Source organism: Pinus tabuliformis, chromosome X (assembly GCF_031772625.1).
Source record: "Pinus tabuliformis cultivar Carrire ecotype Pingquan chromosome X, CPIR1, whole genome shotgun sequence".
Taxonomy (NCBI): domain Eukaryota; kingdom Viridiplantae; phylum Streptophyta; class Pinopsida; order Pinales; family Pinaceae; genus Pinus; species Pinus tabuliformis.
In genome coordinates, this window is record NC_142308.1 from 16,421,874 (window position 1) to 16,449,841 (window position 27,968).

Sequence of the window (27,968 nt, forward strand, 5' to 3'; positions counted from 1 at the left end):
TATACAACAGATACAGTCTACTATAGATATCAGATCAGTAATTACAGAAACAACCCAGAACACCTTATGAACAGAAATATACAGTCAACAGATCATCTTAAGACAGGGACGCATATTTTCTTTCTGTGGCCTGCGACTGGACGCAGTATACCTTATGCTGTTCTGCGTGCCGACGCACTGTTCCTTTTTGCTTGTCTGCGACCGACGCACACATCAACACTATCGCGCCGCGTCTTTCGCTTCAGAGACGCACCCAATACCACAGTCGCGCCGCGTCCTTCGCTACAGAGACGCACCTGATCCTTTACTGTACTGCGTCCCGGCGCACTTTCCCTTCACTGAATCTGCGTCCCTTTAGATATAGAAGATAAGAGGACTTCAGAACCAACCCAAACACTCAGATCCACAGATCTGATCATGCGCCATATAGATCGTAGTCCATTAGAAGATTTACCCTTAAAGATATGGACTAGATCTCACCAAGAGATGATCAACCAAGATGATGATTAATCCAAATGAACTCCTTTGCTTTATATAGGCAAGCTTCTCCCCAAAGCGTGGAACAATACCACGAGCCGACACCATAGAAACACACAACCGTCGGCTAGATACCACACAAGAAGCCCCCACGAGCTTTTCTCTACCTTGAAATGTGTGCACTGGGCGGACGCACCTTCTGAACGGCTGGCCAGCGTCCCTGGACGCGGGTTCTGTATGGTAGACTTGCGGGGACGCATTTGCTGAACATATTTCCTGCGTCCTTCTTGATTTACCACCTGAAAGAGTTTGCCATCAAGGACAACACCTGAAACATAATGCCAACAAACTCCCCCTTTGGACTTGATGGCAACCACATAAGCTTCAGCTTCATCATTCTCCCCCTTTGACATCAAGAGCAAAGGGTATGCTCCCCCTATGCTCAAGCTTCTCCAGATTTGTAACCAGAAATCCATCATGAAGGAGACAGAGACATATTGCAGCTATTTCCAAGATCTCCTTCTCCATAATGCCAACAATGCATTATGTGCTCCCCCTGAGCCTATACCATCAATAGGAAGATGGTTAACAGTGAGATGATGCATCAACAACCCCCAGCTTTTGCCTGAGGTATTCAAAAGTGTCCCTGGGCAACGGTTTGGTGAAAATATCAGCAACTTGTTCCTTAGAAGGAACATACTCCAACTTGACCTTCTGTTCAAGTACTTGTTCCCGGAGAAAATGGTACTTGATTGGTATGTGCTTGGTTTTTGAATGCATAACCGGATTCTTTGAGATGCTGATTGCACTTGTGTTGTCACATAAGATAGGAATAGGAGGTGTACAAGTGATTTGATAATCCTGCAAAGTCTGCATCATCCAAAGAAGTTGGGTGCAACAAGATGCAGCCGCAACATATTCCGCTTCAGCTGTAGACAAGGCAATTGAACTCTGTTTCTTGCTGAACCAAGATACCAGTCTAGAACCCATAAAGAATGCACCACCACTTGTGCTTTTCCTGTCATCCACGCTTCCGGCCCAATCTGCATCTGTATAAGCATGAAGAGTGAGATCTGTATCTCTAGGATACCATAGGCCATAATTTTGAGTCCCTTGAAGATATTTGAAGATTCTCTTTACTGCTTGAAGATGAGTCTCCTTTGGATTTGCCTGAAACCTTCCAACTATTCCAACTGCATGCATGATGTCTGGTCGGGTACCTGTCAAATATAGTAGACTTCCAATCATAGATCTGTAGGTTGGTTGATGAACTGCTGCAGATTCGTCATTTGCACTGAGACTACATCCTGTAACCATGGGTGTACATACTGGTTTTGCATCTTCCATGCCATATTTCTTCAAAATCTGCTTGAGATACTTGGTTTGAGATAAAAGGATTCCTCCTTTCTTTTGTTGGATTTGCAAACCAAGAAAGTATGTCAGTTCTCCTAGCAAGGACATCTCAAATTCTTTCTGCATGACTGAGGCAAAGCTTTGACTCATAGCTTCTTCATTACTGCCAAAAATAATGTCATCTACATACACAACAAGTATTAGTAATTTTTCATTTTCAACTTTTATATAAAGATTGCTATCTGCTGAACCTTTTGAAAAACCTTGTTGATGAAGATATTTGTCCAACCGGTAGTACCAAGCCCTTGGAGCTTGTTTGAGACCATAGAGAGCCTTTTTTAATCGGCATACAAGATTTGGATCGTTTCCAAGAATGAAACCATCTGGCTGTTCAATGTACACTTCTTCATCCAAGTCTCCATTCAGAAAAGCTGATTTCACATCCATTTGAAATACTTTGAAGTTCTGACAACTTGAGAGAGCAAGAAACATTCGGATGGCCTCAAGTCTTGCAACAGGAGCAAAAGTTTCTTCAAAGTCTATTCCTTCTTGCTGTGCATACCCTTTACAAACAAGTCTGGCTTTGTTTCTAATTACTTCTCCATTTTCATTCAATTTATTTTTGAAAACCCATTTTGTTCCGATAACATTCTTATCCTTTGGTCTAGGAACCAGCTCCCAAGTGTTGTTCTTTTCGATTTGCTCAAGTTCTTCATCCATTGCTTTCACCCAACATTCATCTTTGCATGCTTCTTTCACATTTTGTGGTTCAGTAGAGGAGAGTAATGCCAAATAACTTGAAGCTTCTGCAACTGTTCTTCTAGTTTGTATACCTGCTTCCTTTTGTCCCATGATCTGAGATTCTGGATGGTTCTTTTGAACATATCTGGATGGAGTCTTTTCTTCTATTCTTGTTCTTTCTTCTGTTTCTTCGTGAGGTCCGTCTTGAAATTGTTCTTGCGGTTCTTCTTCTTCATCATTCTGTCTTTGAGGGTAGCTTTCATCTTCTTCAATGTCTTCACGATGTATTTGCCTAGGAATGTATCCTTTCTCATCAACCACTACATCAATGCTGTCAACAATTCTGCCAAGTCTTTTATTGTAGCATTTGTATGCTTTGCTATGTGGAGAGTAGCCAAGAAGAATTCCTTCATCTGCTCTAGGATCAAGTTTGCCAAGCTGCTCCTCAGTATTTTTGATATAGCATTTGCTCCCAAAGATTTTGAAGTGCTTTACCGAAGGAGTTTTACCACTCCAGAGCTCATGAGGAGTTTGAGTGCTGTTCACTCGGACATTTGTCTTGTTGAGAATAATAACTGCCGCATGTGCAGCTTCACCCCAGAAGGTTGCAGGAGTTCCTGATTCATCAAGCATAGCACGAGCCATTTGCTGGATTGTTCTGTTCATTCTTTCCACTACTCCATTTTGCTGAGGAGTTCTAGCTGTAGAAAATTCTCTCCTTATTCCATGTTCATCACAGAAATCAAAAAATTCATTTGAAGTAAATTCTCCACCTCTGTCGGATCTGAGGCACTTAATCTTGTGACCTGATTCATTTTCAGCCAAGGCTTTGAAGGATTTGAACTTTTCGAAAGCTTCATCTTTGTGCTTCATAAGTCCTAACCAAACAAACCTGGAGAAATCGTCAATAAATAATATCAAGTATTCCTCTCCTCTAGGTGTTCTTTTTCTGAATGGTCCACATACATCTGTATGTACTAGCTCAAGAGGCATGCTGGCTGATCCTTCTTTCTCTGGAAAGTTAGTTCTAGTCTGTTTTCCAAACTGACATGATCTGCACATGGTGTTGTCAGGAATCTTGATATCTGGAAGATCGCGAACTGCCTGATATTTGCAAGCTTTCCTTATTTGTGAGAAGCTTAGATGTCCCAACCTTCGATGCCATAACCAGTGCTCTTCATCCTTGCTTAGATAGCATTGTTGTTGTTCTTCATCAAAAATGTATAGATTATTTGAAGTTCTTTTTCCTTTGAGAACTGTTTTACCTGTATCAAGATCACGAACAAGACATCCATTTGATCTGAATATAACCTCGGTTCTTTGATCACACATCTGGCTTACACTTAGAAGATTATGCTTTAGTCCATCAACAAACAAAACATTTCCAGCCTTAACATCTTCTTTTAAAGGAGCAATACCTTTTCCTTTTATAGTTGCAGGAGTATCATTTCCAAAAGAGACTTTCTTTCCCTTTTCTAAATTAGAATAAGATTCAAGTTTTTCTTTATCACCTGTCATATGCTTTGAACATCCACTGTCAATGTACCATAGATTTTCTTGTCCTTCTGCATAGAATGCTATCCCACATCTTTCTGTTTGAGGTTCCTTTATTTTCCATGTTTTGGTGCCTGAGGTTTGTTCCCTTTTTTGTTCTTGTACCTTTCTTTCCGGAAACCTGCTTCTGCATTCAACATCTTCATGTCCAAAATTATTGCAAATAGAGCATTCAACTTCATTTTCAAGAGCTGAAAAATTGTTATAGGTCCTTTTTGTAATCCCTGTCATGCTTCTTTGTTTTTGAGCTTCCCTAGTCATGATTGTTTTATACGCAACACATTGGGCTGCTTTGTGACCAAAGTTATGGCAAGAAAAGCATTGTCCATTGAAGAAGTTTCTGCGATTATTGAATCTACCAACCAACTGATTGTAATTTCTATTTTCATCTATTCTTGAACCAAATTGAGAAGATTTTACCTGTGGCTGGTTGTGGCTTTTGTTCACCCTTAAGCTGGATTGCCCCTGATAGTTTGAAGTTTGTCCCTGCTTTACCTGATGATCTTCCTTGTGTTCTTGCTCATTTCTTCTTGCTGCATCAAGATAACTTTTTGAAGTGGAAGCTTGAGAAGTTTCTCCATTGTAGCCCAGACCTGTCTTATTTAGTGGAGACCGCTGCACACTGATAATCTCATTCAACGTTTCAGATCCTTTGACAAACTTGAGATTAATAGTTTTTGTTTTCTCAATTTCTTTTCTAAGACCAACAATTTCACCTTCTAATTTTTCAAGATGTTTTTCCTTTTCATCAATCTGAAATTGTAGAGTATCAATAATCATGTTCTTTTCTTCTATACATCTCTTGAGTCTAGTAATTTCATCATAAAGGTTATCCACATCTATAGCATCCTCATAATTATCATCTTCAAATGCCATTAACAATCTATATTTGTTACCTTGTTCATCTTCATCACTGTTTGATAAGCCATCGCTATCTTCATGGGTGTAGTAGCTTTTCTTATTTGTACCCTGTTTCTTGTTCCATCTAACTCGTTCCTTTCCTTTATCCTTATAAGAACATTTTGCAGCATAATGACCTACTCTTCCACAAGCAAAACATTTGAAAGGTAGCTTACCTCTGAACCTTCCAGAACCCCTTTGAAGATTTCTGACAAAGTTTGATTCTTCTTCCTCTTCTTCTGGAACATGACTTGCTTCATAGTGATCTTCTTTGCCTGATGCTTTAAAAGCAGCTTCCCTTCTGTCTGATGGACCTCCCTTTCTCATTTCATAAGCAGTTAGAATTCCATGCAGCTGAGACATAGTGAGAACACAGAGATTTTCCTTTTCTTCTACTGCAGATACTTTAGATTCAAACTTGGGAGATAAAGATCTTAGAATCTTTTGAACTACTATAGTCTCTTTTATTTCTTCACCCAAATTTTTCATACAATTAACAATCTCATCTACCCGAAGAAAATAATTAGCCACACTTTCATCATTATACATCTTGAGAGTCTCATATTGAATCCTGAGAGTTTGAAGTTTAGCTTCTTTTACCTGTTCATCTCCTTCATAGCTAGTGATCATTTTGTCCCATATTTCTTTTGCTGATTTGAAGTGCATGACCTTCATGAACTCTGTTTGAGATATACTTCCTAATAGAGTACTGACTGCTTTTGCATTTGTTTCATACTGCTTTTTCTCAGCTGGATCTGTAGGAGTAACTGAAGGAAAGGCATAGCCTGATTCTACAATGTTCCAAACTTCTGTACCAAGAGATTGAAGATATGCAGTAACTCTTACCTTCCAATAATTGAAGTTTGTCCCATCAAAGACGGGTGGCCTGATTGATGCTTCTCTCTCGTAGTTGCTCATGATGATCGATCTACCTTCAAGCGATCAAGCTGTTCTGAAGGACCTGCTCTGATTCCAATTGTTGGAAATAATACTGAGAGGGGGGTGAATCAGTATTATCTAGCAATTTACCAAATCTTCCTTATTTGATCTTTTGAAATATTCTTGCATATCAGTACCATAAAACAATGAGCATGAATAAAGAAAATAGACAGTCACACCAAAGAACACAAGATGTAAGGTGGAAACCCAATGCGGGAGAAAAACCACCTGCTGCAATAATGTCTCTATCTTCTTTCAAGAATTTCTTTTTACAATGATTTTGTACTGGTGCAGTCCTTTACCAGCACGCAGGCTGCAACCTGCAAAGAGCTACAACTCTTTCTCGTTTTCCAGACTTCTCCTGGAAGGGAGCTACAACCCCCTACTTCTTTTCATGAAGAATCAAATGATCAACAAGTATACAACAGATACAGTCTACTATAGATATCAGATCAGTAATTACAGAAACAACCCAGAACACCTTATGAACAAAAATATACAGTCAACAGATCATCTTAAGACAGGGACGCATATTTTCTTTCTGTGGCCTGCGACTGGACGCAGTATACCTTATGCTGTTCTGCGTGCCGACGCACTGTTCCTTTTTGCTTGTCTGCGACCGACGCACACATCAACACTATCGCGCCGCGTCTTTCGCTTCAGAGACGCACCCAATACCACAGTCGCGCCGCGTCCTTCGCTACAGAGACGCACCTGATCCTTTACTGTACTGCGTCCCGGCGCACTTTCCCTTCACTGAATCTGCGTCCCTTTAGATATAGAAGATAAGAGGACTTCAGAACCAACCCAAACACTCAGATCCACAGATCTGATCATGCGCCATATAGATCGTAGTCCATTAGAAGATTTACCCTTAAAGATATGGACTAGATCTCACCAAGAGATGATCAACCAAGATGATGATTAATCCAAATGAACTCCTTTGCTTTATATAGGCAAGCTTCTCCCCAAAGCGTGGAACAATACCACGAGCCGACACCATAGAAACACACAACCGTCGGCTAGATACCACACAAGAAGCCCCCACGAGCTTTTCTCTACCTTGAAATGTGTGCACTGGGCGGACGCACCTTCTGAACGGCTGGCCAGCGTCCCTGGACGCGGGTTCTGTATGGTAGACTTGCGGGGACGCATTTGCTGAACATATTTCCTGCGTCCTTCTTGATTTACCACCTGAAAGAGTTTGCCATCAAGGACAACACCTGAAACATAATGCCAACATATATATATATATATTATATTTTGATGCATATATGTCAACAAAATAATGTAGAATGATGAATTTGTGATAACAAAATATCAAAACATATATTAAAACATATAACATCATTAATCTAGTAGTTATAATCTTCATCAAGCACAGGTCCACAAATTACAAGTTCTCATTTATATAGCATGTAAGGGTGCACATAACCAAAATAACATCGAGTGAAATCCATCTATGAACTGAAAATACATCAACAAGTAGGCTTTTGATGGCCTCTATCATCCAAAAAAATCATGCTATAACAAATACCTACATATCATCAAAATCACTGGTTATCTTGGGAACTTTGTCTTTAATATCACCCTCTAAGCATTAACATAAAATAGGAAAAATGTAACATGTCAAGTCAAGATTTTGTTTGAGTGACGGGTACATTTTTAGTAGGGTCATGATAGAGGAGTCTGACAACCAATGCCACTAACATCAAGGTACATAGAGGGCTTGGTTCTCTTGGTTAAATACGAGTTCCTTACCCTAGTACATCACAAAATTCAATGGAAACATTACAATCACCCCAATCCTGAATTCCATAAAAACTAATAAGTTTGTTGCATTTCGAGTGAGATCTAAAATTCTAGTTTCTCCATATGAAATCTAATGAGATCGGAACCACTCTCAAACATCCTGAGTTGTTTCATGGTAATGTTAAAAATTTAAGTAAAAGGATGAAAATGAAAGATAAAGGAGAATGTCACTTTTACTTTAAGAATTTAACATTACCATGAATTGCATGTCAATACTAGGGCCATAGGTTTGAATATTAGGCTCCTGTGGACCTAATACTACAATAGTCTTTTCTTTCTCCCTCCCACTCTCAATACTCCCACAATACTCTTGAACCTCTATTTCTCCATCCCACTTATTTTTTGCCTCCGCGTGGCCAATGTATTGTATAAACAATACCTTATAATACACATATTGCTATATAACATATAAAACCCCTTTATTCCCCTATTATATGCTCAATATATTATTTCATTTTTTCCTCACTTTTTATTATCCAATATGAACACACGTGATATGGTATTTCTTTGTCAGTGAAACCCCGGTGTGGTAGTTGTGTCAGGATTTTGGAAGGCCTAAAAGAGATAGGCTCATAAGGTCATCTTATGCAACATTCATACCAACCCCTCCAAGCTCATCCCGAACTTGTGTAAATTTGGTGAGATACTATAGAATAGTATCATTCTTCTGCATCTTAATGTTTTGAAGTTTGTCTTTGATGATCAGTTTCCTATGGTCACTGCTATTCTAGAAATAACGCAGTTAGTGGCTTCCAAACTGCAAAAGGAATTTCTTTTCCATGGAGATTTGAGACAATGTGCTCTCTCACTCCCTCGAATAACTCAGTCAATGCCTTCCACATTGTGAAAGGAGTTTCTTTTCCATGGAGATTTAAGACGATGTGGTCTCTCACTCCCTCCAAGATTGTCTTGGCCACATATTTCTTCCATTGGGGTAGGTTCTAGGCATCAACTGATCCTAGTTTTGGAATGTCTGTCTTGACATATTCCAGCAATCCATTATCATCAAGCACTGCCTCCATGCGATCCTTTCTGGCAATGAAATTTGATCTGCCTTCCAAGGCATACACTAACTCAATCCATTGAAGGCTATTCTCCCAACTTTGAAGAAATCTTGCTACAATCAAGCTGCAAATTCGAACCTCCCGAGGAACAACTTCGAAATTCTTGTTCTAATGAGAAGCTCTGACCCAGAATTAGCCAATTTATGCCCCCCCACCTGAGCTCCTATTTCCTTGCGCAGTTCCTAAGGAAATTAGGCTTTATTCTTTAGGAATTTCCTCCAAAACAATTGCATAATTCCCAAGGATTGATCATTGATTGCATGCAACACTTGTGCACTCAAAACTAGTCTACAATTGTTGTTACACAACCTTGGAATCTCACCATAATTGAGCAATTCGAATTACTTGCATGCATGAGTTATTTTTGGTTGATTGATCAATTAATTAGATGATCTCTAAGTCGGATTGTTGTCCCACTGCACAACTAACCTCCAACTAGTTCTATTAACTGTTAGAACTAGTTTAACTGAGTACAACTTGAAATAACTGAATTGGATTGCTATAAATTAGCAAGCACACTTGCATTAGTGATCTCCAAAGCCTCTAACTCGAATTTATTGAGATAACTGAGTGACAAGAGCTATGTCACCCCAGTTAACTACCTCCAAGTTGTCTACTGATGTGGAAATGTCAAATTTTCTCAATTTGACCAAGGCTAAGTCAAATTGAGTTTTTCTTACTACACTTTTAACAAACTCCTCCTAAGGTAGATCATTGTTATAGAAGAGTTTCATAAACAAAAAAACTAAATTTGATTTACAATGATTGCAAATAACATTTAAAAAAAAAAAATCTTTCTTTTTGGATTGTTGAAGCTTAAGTGTCAAATATAATTACATGCTTCCAAATATTAATAGACATATTCCCACCCTTTTTTAAAAATAATGTATGAAACGCCATTAAAAAAAATATAATTTAATTCAAATTTCCAAGCTACCAATATCCAACAGACTTATACAAACCAGTTTTACAAGTTACAATGTGATTATTGAATAGCTAACAAATATTATATAACTCTTTTATCAACCAATATTATAAATTACAATGGTAACTGTTAAATCAATCAATATTATAAATTATAATGATTTAACAGATAAGTTTTTTAAGAGTTTGTTTTATTAAATGTAATGAAAATATTTGAAGAAAGTCTGTGCCTTACAGAGTACCAGCCTTGAATAAAACTATAAATTAGTCTATATTCTCTAACCGAAGAGTTGTCCCACTCCTAATTGTTTTCTATTCTTTAGTATGAAGAAGTAAGGTACAAACCAGTTTTAAAAGTTACAGCTGTGATTATTGAAAGCCAACGAAATATTAAACAAGTGTCGCATCCAGCACAGACGTGATTAAGCAAAGGGTGTGTTTTGAAGCTCTTGATCATTAAGATGTTGCCCCCGGCAGCCAAAGGAATGAAGAAGAGCGCGATGACCACGCGGAGGAGGAGGTGTCTTCATAGTCGTCGTCTTCTTCTATGGGATCTCCACCGGTGGTTACACCGCCGCCGCCTTCTATGTGACCACCGGTGTCTTCATAGTCGCTTCGTTCTTCTTCTATGTGACCACCGGTGTTTACGCTTACTGGACTTTCCCACGCCGGCGGAGTAGAAATACTGGTACCAAAATTGGGGGCCTTAGGGAGATTTTCATCACTTTCTCCACTGGTTTCCTTAGAGTTTTCGGATTCCTTTTTCTCGTCCATGTAATTCAGGAAGCTTTTCAAGCGGCTTGAGATTAAATGTTTTGTGGAGGGGAAGTGCTGTTGCTCCTGTGGAAGGCGATGGCGAACATATGTGTAAAGGAGACGGCCCAAATATATGAGCAAACCCATCGCTGAAGCGGAACCCGTAATGAGGAAGAGGCCCCAGAAGCTCTCCATGCTTAGCCTATTCGAATTTTCTTGAGGCCCTCCGCTGCTACAGTCTGTACTGTTGTTGAAATATTTCTTCCGCATTTCCTGACTTTTCGGGCCCTCTGCAACCTCCAACACCGACGTTGACATGTCCGATACGAGCGGAGATCCCTTCGGAAATGCCTGTGAATAAATAAAATCAAAGTCACTGTATGTTTCGAACACCAAAAACGAGTACAATTTTACTAGTCTTAACCCTATAGCAACAAATAAAATGAATGTGATGGAAACATACGAAGCCTAAGCCCCCGGTTCTATATGTGTCGCCAACTATTGTGAATCCCCTTTGTTCAGACAGGAAAATGCAAATATAAGGGATTTCGTCAAATATGGCAGCCACTGATCCATTTGACAGCGCGTTTGCATATTCTTGTGGTGATGAATACCCCTTTAGCTTCTTGCGCTCTATCCCCAGGTGCTCTACCAGGTATTCGCCTACAAAAGATCCCGCGTTGTAACCCACTGGCAGTCCGCTGGATTTCAGAGACTCTACGTCTTCAATGGTCGGCTGCATTTGTTTTGCTGTTAAGATTGCTGTGAGATTTGCTGTGTAGCTAGATTGCAGTATCAGAACTACGAAAAGCCAGATTATTATGACTCCTCGAGCCAAACTGCTGACAACTTTTTCCCCTGTATCAGACAAATCATTTGCAATTTTTTGAATCACTAATAAAACGATTAACACAGTTTATCAAAGCGTTAATGATATAATAAAAAAATGAAAGTAAATAACGCACTTACTCTGAGAGAAAAAGAGAGTGGAAAATGAGAACCTGCAAACATTAGTTAACACAAAAGATATCAACACAGTTTTTCTATATTTAATTTAAAAGATTCAGAAATGAAAATTAGTTACCATAGGAAGGTTGTAATTTGTGCTTTGGGCTTTCCTCTGAAAGTATCGTTGACCTTGTGTTCAAGCAGCCAAACAACTAATCCTGTAAAGACAAAGAATGCTCCGGTTGTACCCCACATGGCTCGTGTAAAAGGAAGGACAAATGTCCAAGCATTGCTCGGATTGGCTGCCTTTATTGGCACTACCATCACCAGCCCTGATTCAAAATAGGGCTGAGTGAAATCCACATATATGCTGCGGTTTGCAAGGATGGTAAAATCGCCCACAGCTGCATCGAACTCCTGATCAGGGCATTAAAAAGAAAAACTCCAAATTAGATTGGTTTTAAAAAAGAGGCACTTATATACCTGGAACTGGATAATGGAGAAAGAGAGGAAGAAAATTTTTAACAGCTGACCTTTGATAAGGAGACTTGCTGGATTAGGTCATCATAGTAACCCGGCAATTCTGACCCGTTCTGATTGTAAGGAATGAATTCGTGCGGAACATCATATGAAAGGTTTTTGAGAACGGCTCTAAATATTTCAATTACAAAGCCCGGATTATCCTCAGGGACTACTAGCACGCCGGATGCATTTGTCTCTGTGACGACAAACCCGTGGAATCCGTCTTTAATTGGAACCGCGATTCTCAACGGCTTGTTTTTGGTAGGCGTTGCCCAGCCGCGGGGTGGGTCTGTGGATCCTCCTGGCCAAGTAACATTTTCAAGCTCACTGCCCCCTGAGGAATTAGAAATTCCATTTGATCTCCAGTACCCAACTGGGCGATAGCCCTTGCCTTTGCCCAAGACGTTGAGTATTTCATACGTGTCACCTGTAACCTCCCCTTCACTTATTTCCAATTGCCCGCTTAAACCACTGAGATTGGCGTTCCCTAGTAGCTGTAGCAATTGTTCCCCTTGTTTGAAAACTGGAAGATTCGACAACTGTGTATTTGGGTTATTTGGGGACTGTGAAAAATTAAATTCGGCATTACCAAAACGTTGGAGAGCCTGAGCGATCATCCAAACGGCATCGTAGGCATAGTAACCGTATATGTTGAGCTTTGCCGGCCTTCCATCTGGGGGATTCTCGGCTATGAACTGTTGTTTCCACCTGCGATCAAAATCAAGCAACTGAGTAGAGTTTGGAATATAACTTCTGGTTCCTAGAACACCTTCCATGGACGCAATGCTTGATTCGCTCATGACGTCGAGAACGGCGCTCAACCCCTCTGTAATAATCCATGCATTTTCACTATTGTTCATCATCCCCATCTTCCGAGCTTCTGAGAAGAAAAGAGTGCCCAGTTCGAAAGTCATGTGAACAACGAAAACTCTAGTGATCTGCATGTCCATCAGCTCGGAAAGCTTCGCTCTTGTAGCACTTGCATTTGCGTTCGCTGGAATGGCCGATCTGTAAGGGATTTCGCATCCCACGTTACTGAGAGAATCGGTCAAAAAGGGCAGCATGCTGGTGCCGTAGTCGTTGTCGGCGTAGACGGCCACGACTTTTCTCCAGCCGTAGTATTCGACCAGCGCTGCAATGGCGTCGGCCTGGACGGCGTCGCTATGAGGCAAACGGATGAAATATGGGTAACGGTGGGCAGACAGCAAGGGATCCGTTACAGAGAATGAAATCATTGGCACCTTTGAAGCAGTACACAGATCTATCACGAACCCGGCTTCTTGCGATGTTTGTGGTCCTATTATGGCCACCACTTGTTTTTTCAATAGATTTACAGCTGTAGAAAAGCAGCAGTTTGTTTAATGCTTTTAGAACTATTTTAATCATTCAGATTTCTTGCATCCAACGCTCTGCACTTTCTGTTTCGTAGAAAATCTTGCGTAGAAATCCATAGCAAAATAGTGCGTGGGAAGTTTAATCTAATAGATACGAACCCTGAGACCTCTTAATCTAAGGGATTCGAACCCCGCAACTGAGAAGAATTGTATTTCTTAAAATGTGCATATTTCAAAACAAAATTCACCTATTTTGCAATTTTGGATTTGGAAACACTATTTTTTAATGTAAATTCAACCGACCCGGATACAACCCTTTAATTTCTTTTATAGAAAGTCGCAGTGGTTTAGCCTTTTATCTGTTTAATGCAGTTGAATCCTGAATTGAAAATACAAACAATTAAAATTAATTCTAATTTTAAGCTGTGATATTTGGATTTAATAAATACCAGCTGAGGCGGCCATGACTGCATTTTGTCCACCAGATTCTGAAAAGCGAAAGTGGAGCGCTAAGCGACTGGAGTTGGGGAGCTTATTCTCCTTATTTACGTCTTCTGCAGCTAATTCAAAGGCCGTTCTTATTCCGTACCAATCCTTGTCTAGTATGACGCCTATATTAATTGCCCTCCTCCCATCCTCTGCTGCTACAGCATTCCTTGCATCCTCTCCATAGAAATTCACTAAACAATGTAGAAGACAGACGAAGAACTTCAGAATGGAAACCCCCATGATCGTTGCCGTCTACAGCCAAAGACAACGGGAGCCAAAGATTTCAATAAATAGATCCCTGCAACTCTATTTTGTCAACAGAAGGCGGAAAGAAACACGCTATTTTGTCTGGATTGACTTGGGAGAATTATGAGGTATGGTCTGGCAATAGTTGAACGGTTGTGATTGTTTATTGAAGAATATAATGGTGACGTGTTGATTTATACTTAACATGATTTTGCTCTGTTCAGAACCGTGATAATGAAGCAATAGAAATTTGCACAGTATCATTGAAGTTGAACAGTTTTAACTTTCTTTATTGCAGTTCAGTTGTCCTGTTCGTCAGCTTCCTGGCAATGCCGTAATCATTGATCCAATAAAAATCGGAGGCTGAAATCATTTTTCTGTATTGTTGACGTTGACTTGAGAGTGACATGGATTCTTATTCCGGCTCACCTAGACACAGACAATAAAATATGCATTCGGGCGTTCTGGGATTGAAAAATACTGTAAGATTCCATCACTTTCTTTCGCGGAAGCAAGGTGCAATCGACATAACTTAGAAAGTAGAACAAATGAATTATAATATTAAATTTTATTGTTTTTATATATTTTTCTAAGTATTTATAAAATTTTAAGAAGTTATGATAGTTAACCTGGGATACCGAGTCCTTGAGGAAGAAAATGCAGAAGGTGTACTAATACAGTAAGAGTTCAAGTTTGTTAATCAAATAACATATAAATATAAATTACCAAGTTTGTTAATCAAATAACATATAAATATAAATTAGGTGGTAATAATTTTGATAACATAATATTCTATTTTATTTTTCTAGTAAAATACTAAAATGTATTATAATCTATTTTTCAAATTAGCAATGAGATAAGTATTATAATCTATTTTTTAAATTAGCAATGACATAAGTATTACTAGCTGTTTTTTGCACATGCAAGTTAGTTTATTATTGTTATTTATGGAAAACCACCTCATTTGGTAGTTATTAACAGGTAGACTTTCAGTTTTGTTAGATCTTTCTAGATCTTGGGCCATTAACTTATTTCCTTAAATTAGCCAAATAAAAATAACTTTAAAACATACTCCGAACTCATATATAATAATTTAGTTATTTAAACAAAAACTACATAATTTTATTATTACTTTGATACTCTAACTCATAAATTAGTAGAGAGATTTAATAGTAATTTAAACAATATAATAACAAAAACTATATACTTTTATTATTAATTAATTTTCTAAATAATAAATTCATGTTATATATTATTTAATTAAAATACAAAATAAATATTAAAGATAAGATAAATAAAAATAATTTATTTTATTTATAATGGAAAAATTTAAATATAATAATGTCAAATTATTTTTTTACTTATCATTAAAAAAAAATTACTTTTATTTTATAATGTAATATTTTTCTCCATTATTATCATTATTAATTTTTCATATATAATTTTTTTTTATTTTTTTTTGTTATTTATAACTTTCAAGATGAATGTTATTGCTTTTTGCTAGATTAGTTTTTCCATAATTTTTTTGTTGTTGTTTTCATAAATATTTTAAATAAATTTAATATTCTTTATTTTTATATTTGTTTTCATAATATATTTTCATCTACATTTAATTTTATATTAAATATAATTCGTAATATTTTTCTTAAAATACATTTTATTTTTTATAATATGTTATATTAATATAATTCGTAATATTTTTCTTAAAATACATTTTATTTTTTATAAAAAAAATAAAAATTATAAAAGAAGTCTCGCGGAATTAGAAATTTTCTTGGGTTCGAAACTTGTGCTACCCCACCCCGTAGCATGGTGAATAGTGGACATGTAAACATGAAAATCGATTTTCGTGTTTACATGTTCAATAAAGTTTAATATATATATATATATATATATATATATATATATATATATATATATATATAAAATAGTAGCACATCTACCTATCAGTGTTCATTATAAATATATAACATTTTTATTATTTTTATTATTAACTACATACTACACTTCTGCATAATACGTAAATGAATTTAATGAACATATAACTGAAATACCATTAAGCAAGCACTACCGTAAACCATATTAGTTGTCACATCGAAATCTTAATCGATTACAATGTATACCTTACATACAATGAGTTATTGGTTATTATGAAAGGCGGGATTTCATTGGCACGGGGCCTTTGACTTACAAAGTTTATGATCATGTTTATAATTTAAACCTTGGTACTATGCATGCCCTGCATTTATATTCCACAGGCAATTACCTAAGAACTCGCCTAAGAAGCACAAGTGCATTCACTGCTTGAGCATGACTATATACGGGTGGCTGCATGGAAGCACTCCATCTGTCTCAGTCTTACCTTGCTCTCGGGATTTGATGCCTTCATCGACGTCTCTTTTCTGCCCACCAGATCAAACGGTTCTCGAGCTATCATCCTTTCATTTCTCGCCAGTGAGGTATTTCCTCCAGTCATTGTTGCCTTTCAAATTTTCTGGGAGCTGGTGGTTCAACTCTGCCCTTCGATGGCGGTCTTCATCCGCTGTCCGACTTCCCTGGACACTTTCTTCCGCTGTCTAGCTTCCCAGGATTCTTTGATGGATTTGAAACCTCCCCATTGTTCTAGAATTCGTTCTGCGGAGGTCGGGCCTGAGTTATTGTCTACAGAGGTATGGTTTATTAATCTCCTTCCGCTTAACTGTTACTCTATTTAGATGTAAAAACAAGTGTTTATTCCTGTCCCTATATTGTTTTTATTTTGCATGCTCTAATGTCGTTCTTGTTGTGATGGAAGGTCGGCCCCATGGAATGGAAGATTCGCCTTGACATTGAGGCAAACCCTCCTCGTGGTTTCATCATTCTTAACTAGTTCCGGGTAATTCGAACCTTTCTATTTATGTTCGGAATGAGGTTTTTGTTTGTAGGAATGGACCTTCTAGTTATTAAGACTGTTAAGGAGATCTTTTAAGTGTTTCTCTAAGACCACGAGAGTGATAGCTCCTCTGATAGCTCGTTTGTTTGGTTCCAGAAGTTAATATGACGCATTTTGGTATTGCGAGGTGATCTGCAGCTTTAGCTGAGTGTGGAGTCTTCTATTTGAAATGTATTAGCTCTCGGGTCACTATACCTGATAATGGAAAGCTTAATACCGTGCTTTAAATTTGATAAGGGGTTTTGTATTATATTACCACTTTATTTTTTACTTCTGTTTTGGGTTTTTAATTGAACACAAAGTTCTTTCTTTAAAAGGCTAAGGGTCGTCCTTCCTCGATTCTTCCGGGGGTTTACTCCATACTCTATTTGGAAATATTGTGGCTCGAATTGTATAAGGTTTTTACATAGTTTTAGCTCCTTGAATGGTAAATTTTCAGTGTTTTATCTTATGAAATATACTGCTTAAATGCCCTCTGTTGAGGCTTGTATTACTATCTTAACGATGCATGTATTACAGTAAAAAAAAAACTCGTGGAGGTTTCTACCTCTGCTTTACATAATCAAGTTTGTTTTCTTATTAAATTTTCTTGTTCTTATGTCGTATCTATTCGGAATTAGTTATATGTCTGTTGTATTCACAGACTTCATATGTATGCCTATTTTCATGGAGTAAAGTCGCTTGTCTACTGTTAGCTATGAATGCTCAACTATTTCATAATGTTTACCAATTCTTTTATTCAATAGATGAATTTAAAAGTTGATCTTGAATTGGAAAAAAAAGTAGGAAAACTATCTTTCTGGTTACTGTGATATTTCTTCTTTTTACAGAACATTTCTATCTTCTTGTGATTAGTTCTTTTTTTATAGTAAATATCTATCATAACCTTTCTATTTACAGAGAGTACTTATCCTGTCCTTTCTCAAGGTTTACTTGTCTTCTAGTTTACTTCTAAAATCTTCTGATATTTGTATTACAACTTATTCCTAGGAAAATAGTAAGGGTTTTTTTTCTCAGAATCTTTATTTTCTTTAGTCCATTATAAAGAATTCTAATGACATATTATAAAGAACTCTAATAACATTTTTCATAGGTAAGAGACATTCCTATACTTTTGCATATTAAATGACCATTATATCCTTAATAGATTTAGCCAATTCCCTAGCTACAGATTCTTAGATTCAGTGCATAATTTATATAATAACTCAGTACTTATCTGGATTACGTTACCTAGAACCAAATGATATAAGATTAGCACTTGATTTCCTCCCTGTCGTGAGATTACCTACTCTGGTAAATCTTCCCCTTTGTGCTACTCCTTACCATCAGAGTTCTCTGTCTCCTAGAGACTTCAAAGTTTACCGACTATCTAGTCTTAACCAGACATAGCCATTCAAGACTGTCTGACCTTTCAGCACAACTCTCCTCTTCTTAATCTTAGATCCCCATCCTCTTGATCATTTTTTGGAAAAATACTCTAGGATTTAGTTTTGGAACATATAACTCTTTCCATAACTAATTACCTAGTAAAAGAATAATATTTACCATAACTTAAAAAATGTTATCCTTCAATAATTGAATTCCAAAATAGTTTATAATTCAAATAACAATAGTTTGTTTGGTTGCAGTAAAATTAAAATAAATATTTACATTAATGGGGGATATTACATCTTCCCCCCCTAAAATGGAACATCGTCCCGATGTTCTCCTCCTGCAAATAAACCCAGAAAGTTTTCTCTCATAACCTGCTCATCTTCCCAGGTGGCCTCTTCTGGCCCATAGTGTTGCCACTGCACCTTAACCTGGGTGATAACTCGTTTCCGCAGCATTACTTCTCTCCGATCTAGTATAGCCAGAGGTTCGACCAAGAACTCGCCTTCTGGTTTGACCTGAACATTGCAACAAAATGTTAAGTCATTAACTAGTTATTTAACACAATCTGTAAAGTATACCTTCATATATATGTATACATCTTACCTGGATATCTTGCCATTGGATTATGTGATTAGCATCATATACATATTTCTTAAGTAGAGAGACATGAAAAACATTGTGTACACAGATATGACTGGGTAAGGCAAGTTGATAAGCCACCGGTCCTATTCGAGCTAGGATTTGAAACGGACCGCAATATCAGGGTGCTAGTTTACACACCCAGCCCATTGTAAGGTGCTTTTCTTGGCTCGCACTCGAATGTAGACATGATCTCCCACCTGGAATTCTTGGAAACTCCTCTTCCGATTGGAAAAAATCTTTTGCCGGTCTTGAGCAGCTTTTAAATTAATCTGTACCTTTTTCACCATTTCCTCCATTTCCTCCAACATGTCCGGCCCTAGTAACAGTTTGTCCTCTGGTCCACTCCAACTTAAAGGTGTTTTGCATTTACGTCCATATAAAACTTCAAAGGGGCTCATTTGAAGAGATGCATGGTACCCGTTGTTATATGCAAACTCCACTAGATGTAAATAATCTTCCCATTTTGTGGGCTGTTGCATTACATATATCCGCAGCATGTCTTCAACAACTTGGTTTACCCTTTCAGTCTGCCCATCCGTTTGCGGATGGTAAGCTGTACTGAAGTGCAGTTGTGTGCCCAACCCTTCAAAGAGGGCTTTCCAGAAGGCTGATGTAAATTTTACATCTCAGTCAGAAATAATCATCTTAGGGATTTCGTGCAGTTTAAAAATGTTCTGCATAAAAATGTTAGCAATTTGGACTGCTCTATAAGTTGATTGAATAGGTATAAAATGAGCAAATTTGCTCAATTTGTCCACCACCACCATGATGGAGTCATTTTTCTTCCTCGATTTAGGCAACCTGGTAATAAAATCTATAGATATGGTTTCCCATTTCCATTCTAGGATAGGTAGAGGGTGAAGTAACCCTGCTGGATGTTGATGCTCAGCTTTCACTTGCTGGCATTCCAAGAATTTGGCTAAATATTCTGCCACTTCCTTCTTCATGCTAGGCCAGAAAAATTCTTTCTGCAGGGAAGAAATCATTTTCTGGTACCTGGGATGTCTTGCATAAGGAATCTTACGGTATTAATCAAGAATGAGATTTTTACGGTGTTCTTGGTTAGGTACATATATCCTTTTCTTAAAAATCAATAAATTTTATGCATTTATATCATAACCCATTTGCTGTTCATGGTTGTTAATAATTTTTGCTTACTGCCATAAATGTTTATATAATGGATCCTGTATGACTAATTCTTGGATCTGCCCAAAAAGGGTAGTTTGCGATTCACTAAAAGAAATTTCGTAAACAATTTACCTTCCGGCTTAAGGCATCTGCCACCCGGTTTTCCTTTCCCTTTAAATGTTTAATTTCAAAATCAAATTCACTCAGGAAATTTGCCCAACGAGCTTGTCTGACATTTAAAGTTGGTTGCTTGAAATAGTTTATCAGACTATGGTGATCAGTCATTAACAAGAACTTCTTACCTAACAGGTAATGCCGCCACATTTTTAAGGCATGAATGACTGTAGTTAACTCCAAATCGTAGGTTGAGTACCTTTGCTCATACTCCTTAAGTTTCCTAGATTCGTAGGCAACCACTCTCACTTCTTGCATTAATATGCCACCCACTCCTTCCTTACTGGCATCAATGCAAACCACATATTCCTTATTAGGATTAGCAATGCTCAGAATTGGTGTTGTGGTAAGAAGATGCTTGAGCTGGTCAAAGCTCCTTTGACAATCGGGGGTCCATTGGAACGCTTTGCCTTTATTTTGTAGAGAGGTGATAGGATAGGCTATGCGGGAGAAACCCTCCACAAATCTTCGATATTATCTTGCTAAGCCCATAAATGATCTTATGTCGGCTACATCCTTTGGTATTGGCCATTCCATAATGGTTCTTATCTTTTCTGGATCTACGACAATACCGTCTTAGTGATGATGTGTCCCAAGTATTGAATTTTCTCCTTAAAGAAATCACATTTACTGTACTTGGCATACAACTGGTGTTCTCGTAGGATTTGTAGAACAATACGTAGATGTTCCTTGTATTCTTCCACATTCCGAGAATAGATCAGTGTGTCATCAATAAAGATTAATACAAATTTATCTGGGAACTGATGAAAGATGTTGTTCATGAGACACATGAATGTTGCTGGGGTGTTAGTTAATCCAAAAGGTAAAACCACGAACTCATAATGTCCGTAACACGTCCTGAAAGCAGTTTTAGCAATATCCTCTTTTTTTATTCTGATTTGATGATACCCAGAGCAAAGATCAATCTTTGAGAACACGGTTGCTCCTTTCACCTAGTCAAAGAGCTCATCTATCCGGGGAAGGGGGTATTTGTTTTTAATGGTTAGCTTGTTCAGCTGGCAGTAATCCATGCACATTCGCAGGGTTCCGTCTTTATTTTTAACAAATAGAATCGGAGCTCCCCAAGGAGACACACTAGGACGGATATACTTCTTATCCATCAACTCCTAGAGTTGTATCTTTAATTCGATTAGTTCGGGTATACTAATCTGGTATGGTGCCCAGGAAACTAAAGCAGCTCCCGGAATTAGCTCAATAGTAAAATTTATGTCTCTTTTAGGGGTAGGCTTGGTATTTCTTTAGGAAAGACATCTAGAAAACTTTGTATCACAGGTATGTTTTCTAGTGCTACAGACTTCTCTTTAGAGTCAGAATACCCTACCTGTATGGCATAAACTTGATAACCCTTTTTAATGCAATTGGCTAATTGGGAGGCTATTATTGGCCTTAATTGCAGAGGTTTCTGAACACCTTGTATTTCCTATCTCTCTCCTATCTCATCTTGGTAGCTGATGGCTTTTGTTTTACAATTTATTAAGGACCGGTGCTTTTCTAACTAGTCCATACCTATTAGAATATCGTATGATCCTAAGGGTAGCACATTTAAATCAACTATGATAGGTTGACCATATAATTTCAAGGGGCAATTGTTTACTTTAGACAAAACTCTTCTTTTTGCCCCGGTGGCTAGCTGTACCAACCATGGGTTTTTAAATTTAACACCTTGTAGTTTACACTGTTCCACTAACCTGGGACTAATGTAGCTTAAAGTAGCCCCAGGATCTATTAAAATAGAGCATGTCTGGTAAAAAATAGTACCTTCAAATTCAACCATAGTTGGTTGAAATTCTGCCTGATGATCCTCAAGAGTTGCGTTAATCTTAGGGATGCTCCTTGCCACTTCTCCCATTGTGGATGCCTCCTGGATTTGTGAGATTTGATCTTCTCCTCTGTGCTGAGGGTAGTTTTTGACATAATGCGGTCCTCCACATCCCCAACACTGCATAGGTGGTCTATTAATTATTTTTGTTTCATTTCTGCTGGTAAGTTCATTTGTCCTAGCTTCACATAGTACCTTAAATCTGGGCTTATTCCCATTCCGATTAAATTGACCTTTAAATGCTCCCTTGCTGTTGGTACTCTTATTCCCCTTATGGCTGGGAATAAATTTATTTCCCTTCTTGTCTACCCATATTTTACTCGTATCTCCTTTTGGTTTATTTTGTTGATAACAGATCCGTGCTTTCCGAATGACTTCATCCATGGTTTTCAGACTGTCAAATTCCAGTCGCTCTTTCATGAACAACGGAAGACTGCTAACAAACTGTTGTACTTTAGTTTTTTCCTCATGAATATAAGGAAGGTATCGTAATAATGATGTAAATTTTGTTATAAATTCATCCATGGTCATTTGGCCCAGACGGAGATCATGAAACTCTTTTGCCTTTTCGTCATAAAACCTCTCAGTCAAGTACTTTTCCTTAAAGAATTTATGGAATTTTTCCCAAGTTATGTTTTGCTCATTGACCCCATGGACTGTTTTTGCTTCCTCCCACCACAATGTAGCTTTTCCTTGAAGCTGGAAAATGGCCAAACGAGCCTTCAAATTGTAATCATATTCGTAAAGATGGAAATACTTATTCATATTAATTAACCATGCTTCTGCCGCCTCTTCTTGCTCCCCATCGAAGAGAGGAGGCTTGATTTTTCGAAACTCCCCTTGGAGTTCAATCTTCTGTTTCTTCTGCATCTTGTGATCAGACACATTTCCTGATTCTTCTTCTTGGTTTTCTTCTCCTCCTTCTGTTTCCATATTTTCAGTCCAAAACTCTTGTTCACCAGTCATGTGGCCATGCTCTGGACTGGGGGCTAATGGCCGATGATTCTGTCTATCTGGCATACTTTTTAGGATCTTCTCTTGTTCTTGCATCAATCTCTCATTGTCTGCTTGGAGTCGGGTCATTTCCCCTTTTAGTTCTTGGACAGTTGTCCGGAGGTCTGCATTGGGATTTTGCGTGTCATCGCCCAGCTGTACCCAAACCTCAGGATTGCCCTCCTAAAATGAAGTTGGTCATGTTCCAAATATGGAACCATGGGGTAGATTTCTAGCTCGCCTCATGCTGATTATTAATCTGTTGTTCCCCATGTGCACAACACAACTTTGTTATTGCTTATTCCAGAGGCCTCCGTTTGGAACCTGAGCGCTCTAATACCATATGTAACACATCTACCTATCAGTCTTCATTATAAATATATAAAAATATTTTTATTATTATTATTAACTACATACTACACTTCTGCATAATACATAAATGAATTTAATGAACATATAACTGAAATACCATTAAGAAAGCACTACCGTAAACCATATTAGTTGTCACATCAAAACCTTAATCGATTACAATGTATACCTTACATACAATGAGTTATTGGTTATTATGAAAGGTGGTATTTCATTGGCACGGGGCCTTTGACTTACAAAGTTTATGATCATGTTTATAATTTAAACCTTGGTACTATGCGTGCCCTGCATTTATACTCCGCAGGCAATTGCCTTGGAACTCGCCCAAGAAGCACAAGTGCATTCACTGCTTGAGCATGACTGTATACGGGTGGCTGCATGGAAGCACTCCATCTGTCTCAGTCTTACCTTACTCTCGGGATCTGATGCCTTCATCGACGTCTCTCATCCGCCCACTAGATCAAATGGTTCTCAAGCTATCGTCCTTTCATTTCTCGCCAGTGAGGTCTTTCCTTCGGTCATTGTTGCCTTTCGAATTTTCTAGGAGCTGGTGGTTCAGCTCTGCCCTTCGATGGCGGTCTTCGTCTGTTGTCCGACTTCCCTGGACTCTTTCTTCCGCTATCCGGCTTCCTAGGATGCTCTGATGGATTTGAAACCCCCCCATTGTTCTGGAATTCGTTCTGCGGAGGCCAGGCCTGAGTTATTTTCTACAGAGGTATGGTTTATTAATCTCCTTCCACTTAACTGTTACTCTATTCAGATGTAAAAACAAGTGTTTATTCCTCTCTCTGTATTGTTTTTATTTTTCATGCTCTAACTCCATTCTTGTTGTGATGGAAGGTTGGCCCCCTAGAATGGAAGATTCACCCTGACATTGAGGCAAACCCTCCTCCTGGTTTCGTCATCCTCAACTAGTTCCGGGTAATCTAAATCTTTCTATTTCTGTTTGGAATGAGGTTTTTGTTTGTAGGAATAGACCTTCCAGTTATTAAGTCTGTTAAGGAGATCTTTTAAGCATTTCCCTGAGACCACGAGAGTCATAGCTCCTCTGATAGCTTGTTTATTTGGTTCCAGAAGTTAATATGACACATTTTGGTATTGTGAGGTGATCTACAGCTTTGGCTGAGTGTGGAGTTTTCTATTTGAAATGTATTAGCTCTCGGGTCGCCATACCTGATAATGGAAAGCTTACTACTATGCTTTAAATTTGATAAGGGGTTTAGTATTATATTAACACTCTATTTTTGACTTCTATTCTGAGTTTTTAATTGAACACAGAGTTCTTTCTTTAAAAGGCTGAGGGCCATCCTTCCTCGATTCTTTCGAGGGTTTACTCCATACTCTATTTGGAAATATTGTGGCTCGAATTGTATAAGGTTTTTACATAGGTTTAGTTCCTTGAATGGTAAATTCTCAGTGAAATATACTGCTTAAATGCCCCATGTTGAGGCTTGTATTACTATCTTAACCCATGTTGAGGCTTGTATTACTATCTTAACGATGTGTGTATTACAGTAAAAAAAATCGCAGAGGTTTCTACCTCTGCTTTACATAATCAAGTTTGTTTTCTTATTAAGTTTTCTTGTTCTTATGTCTATTCGGAATTAGTTATATGTCTGTTGTATTCACAGAGTTCATATGTATGCTCATGGAGTAAAGTAGCTCGAACAGTTTATTGTCTACTATTAGCTATGAATGCTCAACTATTTCATAATGTTTACCAATTCTTTTATTCAATAGATGAATTTAAAAGATGATAGGAAAACTATCTTTCTAGTTACTGTGCTATTTCTTCTTTTTACAGAAAATTTCTATTTTCTTGTGATCAGTTCTTTTTTTACAGTAAATATCTATTGTAACTATTTGCAGAGAGTACTTATCCTGTCTTTTCTCAAGGTTTACTTGTCTTCTAGTTTACTTCTGAAATCTTTTGATATTTGTATTACAACTTCTTCCTATGAAAATAGTCATGTTTTTTTTTCTCAGAATCTTTATTTGCTTTAGTCCATTATAAAGAATTCTAATGAAATATTATAAAGAACTCTAATAACATTTTTTAGAAGTAAGAGACATTCCTATACTTTTGCATATCAAACAACCATTATATCCTTAATAGATTTAGCCAATTCCCTAGCTACAGATTCTTAGATTCAGTGCATAATTTATATAATAACTCTCTACTTATCTGGATTATGCTGCCCAGAACCAAATGATATAATATTAGCACTTGATTTCCTCCCTGCCATGAGCTTATCTACTGTGGTAAATCTTCCCCTTTTCTCAAAATCTTTATTTGCTTTAGTCCATTATAAAGATTTCTAATGACATATTATAAAGAACTCTAATAACATTTTTTAGAAGTAAGAGACATTCCTATACATTTGCATATTAAACAACCATTATGTCCTAATAGATTTAGCCAATTCCCTAGCTACATATTCTTAGATTCAGTGCATAATTTATATAATAACTCTGTACTTATTTGGATTACGATACCCAGAATCAAATGATATAAGATTAGCACTTGATTCCCTCCCTGCCATGAGCTTGATTCCCTCCCTGCCATGAGATTACCTACTCTGGTAAATCTTCCCCTCCTTGCTACTCCTTACCGGCGGAGTTCTCTATCTTCTAGAGACTTCAAAGTTTACCCTCCCTGCCATGAGATTACATACTCTGGTAAATCTTCCCCTCCTTTCTACTCCTTATCGTCGGAGTTCTCTATCTCCTAGAGACTTCAAAGTTTACTTGCTATCTAGTCTTAACCAGACATAGCCATTCAAGACTGTCTGACCTTTCAGCACAACTCTCCTCTTCTTAATCTCAGATCCTCATCCTCTTGATAATTTTTTGTAAAAATACTCTAGGATTTAGTTTTGGAACAAATAACTGTTTTCATAACTAATTACCTAGTAAAAGAATAATATTTACCATAACTGGAAAATTTAATCCTTCAATAACTGAATTCGAAAATAGTTTATAATTCAAATAACAATAGATTGTTTGGTTGCAGTAAAATTAAAATAAATATTTACATTAATGGGGATATTACATATATATATATTGGTAATATTTTGCTCCTAATACAACTCGATAATTATTTTTTTCCAATAGCTATTATAATATAATTAATTTTAAATATTATTATTAAAAAAATTATTATTTTAAATTTTTTAATTAATAAATATATATATATATATATATATATATATATATATATATATAATTTAAAATTTTATAATTTTTAAGTTGATATCTATATATATATATAAAGATGAATTATTTTAATGTAAAAAAAAATATTATTTTCTAATTTTTTGATTAGAAAAAGTGTATTATATTGAGTTAAGACGAAAGAAAAAGTACTATATTTGAAGTGTTTAATCTTACTCATAGTCATCAACCAAAAGCCTACATAGAGAGCAATATCTCTTGGAGAGGCAATATTTTTATTGCTCAGTTAAGGACTAATTCTTATTGACTCTGTTGTGAAATAGGGCCTTGGAAAAGGCCAAAAAAAGTGTGGGAGGAAAGAGTATGCATTTTTTGTTTTTCAAGAAAAGTGGAAACAAAAAAACATTTCATTTTAGAATGTGAGGCCTTCATATATGTAGATATGCTGGCATCTAGGTCTTGGGATAATCTATTTATTGAAAACATTTCTGGTGACGCTTCACAAGAAAACATATTTTTTTAATATAATTATAATGATAATTAATAGTTGTGTTTTAGTGGTTATGAGTAAGGTTTATTATTTTATTCACTTCCAATCAATTCTAACAATATATTTGACTTATTATAATAATTTGGAGACACCTCGACCCACTCAAGGTTGTCCAGAGGTTTATTTATTAGTTTATGCTGCCATTATTCTACATTCTTGGGCGGAAGAGAGGAATTGTGAGGAGAGTCTGTTGCAGGCATTCTACATATGTATACGCAAGTATTCATCCACGACTACTGCATCTCCTCCACCATGTCGTCCTGAATAAATGAAGCGGAGCAGTAAGCCAACTGGAGCTGGGAACCTTAATCTCTTTATTTACGATTTCTGCAACTAATTCAAAGGTCGTCCTCGCCAGTATTCCCTACCAGTCCATGTCTAACATAGCTGTGAGGATTTTAGCAATAAACTTTTCCATGGTATCATTGAAGTTCAACCATTCAAAGATGCTTGATTACAATTTCGTCTTTTGATGAGTTGCTTGGTAATTTTTGAGACATTGACCCTACGAACGTGGAGCCAAAAACCCTACGAGATTTTGGAAAAGGCATAACCAGATAATATAGTCTATTACGTAATGGTCTGGGAATAGACATCTCCCCAGGCGAAGCAAAATTATAGTTTATTTACAATATTATTTCATCCCATCAAAACAAAACAGAGCTTTCCACTTCCTTTTTATCAGGATCTTCGGATCTGGGGAGCTTAGTCTCTTTATTTACGATTTCTGCAG

The 27,968-nt window shown here is 37.2% G+C and overlaps 1 protein-coding gene across 1 annotated transcript; it reads right to left on the minus strand.

Annotated features, from left to right (window-relative positions):
- Positions 1-9,982: 9,982 nt before the first annotated feature.
- Positions 9,983-14,164, minus strand: LOC149138086 (glutamate receptor 3.2-like). The gene is made up of 6 exons (XM_089447251.1): positions 13,774-14,164; positions 12,002-13,326; positions 11,605-11,885; positions 11,490-11,521; positions 10,984-11,378; positions 9,983-10,871 (listed from the first exon to the last, which is right to left on the minus strand). The coding sequence occupies exons 1-6, from the start codon at positions 14,051-14,053 to the stop codon at positions 10,221-10,223; spliced, it is 2,964 nt and encodes a 987-aa protein (XP_089303377.1). The 5' UTR covers positions 14,054-14,164; the 3' UTR covers positions 9,983-10,220.
- Between the last annotated feature and the right edge of the window lie 13,804 nt (positions 14,165-27,968).

What these genes read in the sequence shown, in the direction of transcription:
- LOC149138086 (XM_089447251.1), bottom strand. Translation starts at nt 14,053, where the DNA reads ATGGGGGTTTCCATTCTGAAGTTCTTCGTCTGTCTTCTACATTGTTTA. An exon ending in AGTCATGGCCGCCTCAGCTG is followed by an intron (nt 13,327 to 13,773) that starts GTATTTATTAAA and finishes GCTTTTCTACAG; the next exon opens with CTGTAAATCTATTGAAAAAA. An exon ending in CAAATTACAACCTTCCTATG is followed by an intron (nt 11,522 to 11,604) that starts GTAACTAATTTT and finishes TAATGTTTGCAG; the next exon opens with GTTCTCATTTTCCACTCTCT.